Source organism: Drosophila sulfurigaster, chromosome 3, assembly GCF_023558435.1.
Source record: "Drosophila sulfurigaster albostrigata strain 15112-1811.04 chromosome 3, ASM2355843v2, whole genome shotgun sequence".
NCBI classification, from domain to species: domain Eukaryota; kingdom Metazoa; phylum Arthropoda; class Insecta; order Diptera; family Drosophilidae; genus Drosophila; species Drosophila sulfurigaster.
In genome coordinates, this window is record NC_084883.1 from 9,291,323 (window position 1) to 9,296,010 (window position 4,688).

The 4,688-nt window shown below is 34.2% G+C and overlaps 1 protein-coding gene across 1 annotated transcript; it reads left to right on the forward strand.

The window, feature by feature from the left end:
* The first annotated feature begins 2,283 nt into the window (after positions 1 to 2,283).
* On the forward strand, positions 2,284 to 4,341 carry LOC133842817 (uncharacterized). The gene is made up of 2 exons (XM_062276071.1): positions 2,284 to 2,470; positions 2,538 to 4,341. The coding sequence occupies exons 1-2, from the start codon at positions 2,388 to 2,390 to the stop codon at positions 4,267 to 4,269; spliced, it is 1,815 nt and encodes a 604-aa protein (XP_062132055.1). The 5' UTR covers positions 2,284 to 2,387; the 3' UTR covers positions 4,270 to 4,341.
* The last annotated feature ends 347 nt before the right edge of the window (positions 4,342 to 4,688 follow it).

Consider the following 4,688-nt stretch of genomic DNA (forward strand, 5'->3'; position numbering starts at 1 on the left):
TTATAAAATATCACAAAGGTACAAGTAAGCGTTTTAAAATCATTTCTACAATTTTTGCCTGATTGCAAACGAGTTTTCAGGAATCATAAATATTATAACTAGTATTATAATTTTTTTTAGACACCTAACAAACATATTTATTATCTTTTAAGGGACTTAATCAATTATTTCACGATAGTCGTTTATTCCATTGAACTCATCATGTGTCCAATTTAGATGCGCATCATTTTATGCATCATTTTGTGCATCAATTTGTGTGTTGGCCTCGTTGTTGTGTGCAGCTCATTTGACTTTAGTAACCCAACCTAAAACTGAGTCTGAGTCTGAATTTGAATTTGAACCCTTAACTTCACTTCACTTCACTGCGTTCAATTCGTCAACTGTTCATCCAAATTTCATTCATTTGCCCCCGCGGGGCACAAAGTGTGTGCATCAGACAACAGAGAAAACAGAGAATAGAGAACGACTTGGACTCCAGTTCGATGCTCTTAGACAGCGAATTGTTTTTGTTTGTCCGCCAGAAAACAGAAAACAACCTGCCGCAATTTGAGCTAATTGAAATGTCTGTCAACGCGCATTGATCCTCCGAACTGAAACTAAATGCAACTCAATCAGCGAAAGTTGCCAACAACTTTGGCAGGCAGTTTCCCTCTCTGTCTCTCTCTCTCTCTCTCTGTCTCTCTCTCCGTCTATGTCTGAGTCTATTCTGGTCGAAATTGCTCCACATGTTGCCAACTTGGCGGGGAATAATTAAAAAGCAGCAATTAAACATGAATTATGTATTAATAATTTCTTGCACTGCAATTGGCCAAAAGACAACAACAAAAAAAACACAAGTATAGTGAAGGAAAATAATAATAATAATAGAATAGTCACAGCTGATGGCAAGTGGCTTTATAAACTCTGATACTACACAGTTCAGAGATCTGAGAGATGGGCAAAAATTTATGCGCCACGGAGCAACAAAAGCAGCGGCAACATTTTCAAACAAACAAAACATTGAAATGCTTCCCACGCGCTCAACAATGGTGAGAGAATTTTTTAATGCTTTCCATTGCTAGCACAACAATCAAATGGGGTTTTTGGGGGCTCTTGCGGCCAAAGTCTTTTGCCACATGCAACAGCAGCAGCAACAGCAACAGCAGGTCGACAACGCAACCTACAATGGACACAAGTTTCATAGTTATAATCAAAAATGCAGCTTTTAATGAAAACCCTTAAAGTACTGCAATTAAAATCATATTTTGCAAGTCTCTGTTAATTGTCAAAACTTAAGCCTGAATAATATTGTTTTAAATTATTTTAACTTTATCATTTCTTATCAAATTTAATGTAAATCTTAAGATGGAATAATAGAATTGATATCCATTTTTTTAATTATAAATTAAGGTGCAGAAATGGAATGAAATGAAAAGGAATTTTTAACTTGCCTGAGCAATATTTTTTTGAATTATGTCAACTTTATAAATTTAACCAAATTGTTTTCGTTATTTTATGCTTTCATTTGCTAAATCGATGAAATTTTGAATTATCTTTTAAATATGAAGGAATTTAAACTTAGCACACAATAAAATTGGTTCACATTTTATAATTATAAATGAAAATGCAAACTATTGAAATGAATTTTGTAAATCAAATTTTACTTTGAATTTTTATTAAAATTTTGTTCATTACTTAAAATATTTTTATGGTATTTATTTTTTATTTATTTTTTTTTTTTTATTTTATTTCTTATTTTATGTATTAATTTAAATTGCTAAAAATGCATTAAAAGCTTTCATTATTTTAACAAATTCAGTTACAATTTTTTGTTTTAATATAATGGAATTTAAAAAAATGAATAAATGGAGAAATATTTTATTATTATTTTATATTTTAGTTATCAATGCCAATATTATAATAATAAAACATATTAAAACACAGAATTTAAAATCGTATTTTGCATATCTCTTCTATGGCTAAATAATTTATTAAATATTTACTACGATAGCTATTTTTATCACAATTATTTTCATTATTTTATGCATTACTTTTATTCATCATAATGAATGTGAAGCATCCGAAATTATGCCTGATTGGTTTCAATTATTTATATCTAATAATTTAATACTTTTTTAAATATATTTTTCACAAATTATTAAATCACATAATGATGCTTCGAATATTTAAAAAGAAAAAGTTTGTAATCAAGAGTTGAGCAAAGAAATTTTAATTGCTGAAAACTATATTGAGTTGATAGAAGTATGCTTTGTTTTTCAAATGTCTAAATAGAAAAATTATAGGGAAATATAATAGTACTCATTCATCTGCTACATAGTATGTTAACTGCAATAAAAATTTCTTTGTAAATAATTTGAAAACTAAAATTATTAAGTGTTCTTTTGAATATGTTGAATAAGAAGCGACAAAAGGCAGGATGTGCTTGCTGTTCTGATGTATCCCCACAAAACAAATCGAACAGCAATTCACGGTGAGCCGAGTACAATGAAGTAATTTTTGAAGTAATTTATGTTTCTGCATTTATTTTTTAATTTTAGTACCCCGCAAACAGTTATGCATAACGACAATGATCCGTGCTCACATGAAAAATGTAGAATCTTTGGGGTTCATGATGATCCCTACGTTCGGCCCTTTGATCCCAAGGAATGCAAAGCCAATCGTCGATCCTTCGTTGATAAATCTTTGGGATTTCCACTTGGTATTGTCACTGGGACAGTTGCTTCGAAAGCTGGCACGCCAAATTTTGAATCAATACGATATGCAAGTAATCTAAAGGCTTTTGCAGCAACTTATTATACGAAACGAACCGAATGGAACCCAGACTTGATCGATCTGCTAATCACCGAAGGTCAAATATTATTTAGTGATTCAGAGACAATGGATTCTCCCAATGCAAATGTATATCCGGAGGTTTATGATGATTACGAACAGGCTGTAACCCGTCATTTCAAGATTAACGACATTGAATTTGCTATAGAGTTGGATGCTCCCTTTGAACTTTATGGTGTTCAAAATCTCATCGGACGTTTACGTCGTATTATGAATGCTTACTTTAAGAGACGTAAAACTGCAATATTTTGGACTCCAAATTGGTATTTACTGATATGGAAAGACGCCGGTGTTTGGATGGTACTCGATTTAAATGGACGTGATAAGGAGACTCTAAAATCAAATCATGATGGCGGTTATCCAACATTATTAGCGATGCGATCCTTGGACAATGTCATTCATTTGATCAAGGAGGAGAGCAATCTTGAGAATTCCGACCCATTTACGCTGCGTGATGTCTTAGTCGTGAGGTTAGTGACACCAGGACCAAAGGGACGTAGTCAGGAACGCGACTTCGGACCCCGAATGAGCGAATTTGATGTAATTGCTTCCGACTATGCGTATCTTAAGTCCAATTTACACTTGACACTCAATCCAAAGGATGCACTGCGAAATCGTAGTGCTTTGCCAGTGGCTGTGGCAACAGCATTAGCATCCAAAATTGATCATCCGGCTACTTGGGATGCAAAAACATACGACAAGGTTATTTGCTATGGCGTCAATATGTGTAAAAATTGTTGGGAACCATGTACGGATATTAATCAGCCAATGGATTTAGATACATTTCCTCGGCAAATTCGGCTAGGTCAATTCGTAGCCGAGGTCCTTCTTACCCCCAATGCTTATGAGGGTTGGTGGAAATGTGTACCGATGTACAAGTTTAATGATTTCCATTTGATACTTGAGAAAGCGCTTGCGGATAACGATTATGTAATCTTTCAGATTAACAATCAAATGTATTCGATTTGGAAAAAAGGAGAGTTCATATATTTAATGGATCCTTATCGTCATAACATTGTAGGCCGCATTCTTGAGGAGGGTGAAGATCCAAAAAGTGCCTCGGTGCGTATGTTTGGAAATATGGATAGATTTCTTAGCGTATTTCATCAGATTCTGTTGGAATCGAATCGTTCAGCAATATTTCATATTCATACGCTAAGAATCCGCAATATCACCGAATGTCCAACTGGTACAGCGCCAATGTTGCTGCCACCCGATCAGGACGTAGAAGTTGCCTCTCTCAATGAGAACATACGCTTCGATGAAAACTATGACAAGTGTCTGGAAGAACTTGGCGCAATTAGTGACTACGAAGAGGACTTGGCTTCCGATATTGAGCCGATTGAAGAGGTTAGCTCCTCTGAAGAAATGGTCGAAGAGGAAGAAGGCGGCGAGGCACAACTTGGTGAAGGCGGCGAAGACGAAGATGTTGATGATTAAACAATGTAAATATTCGAATTTCAATTTTGGATAATAATACAACTATTTTAAGTCCATTAATACTATTAACAAGTTTTTGATTTATTGCATTAGTATTAATTAACGAAAGCATCATCATATACATTTAACAACTTCATACAAAAAGAATACTTTAAAATTCTGGGCAATGATTCAAGGATCTTTCATTCCTGTATACTAGAAATTAGAGGTGGAGAACTATCGATGGCACTATCGAGACTATCGATGGTTGACCACTATCGATACGCTCTCGATAGTGGACAATCGCTATCGTCGATAGTGGTCGATATTTTGTCAAATTTCTTTGTATACCCGCATCCTCCGTAGAGTCGGAGATTGTCTTCAGCAAAGCGGGACAAATCATTTTAAATAGGCGTACAAAATTATTGGTTGAAATAATT

Excerpts from the sequence above, each read along its gene's own strand:
- LOC133842817 (XM_062276071.1), top strand. The coding sequence starts at position 2,388 with ATGTTGAATAAGAAGCGACAAAAGGCAGGATGTGCTTGCTGTTCTGAT. Across the intron at positions 2,471-2,537 it reads AAATCGAACAGCAATTCACG|TACCCCGCAAACAGTTATGC; the intron begins GTGAGCCGAGTA and ends TTTTAATTTTAG.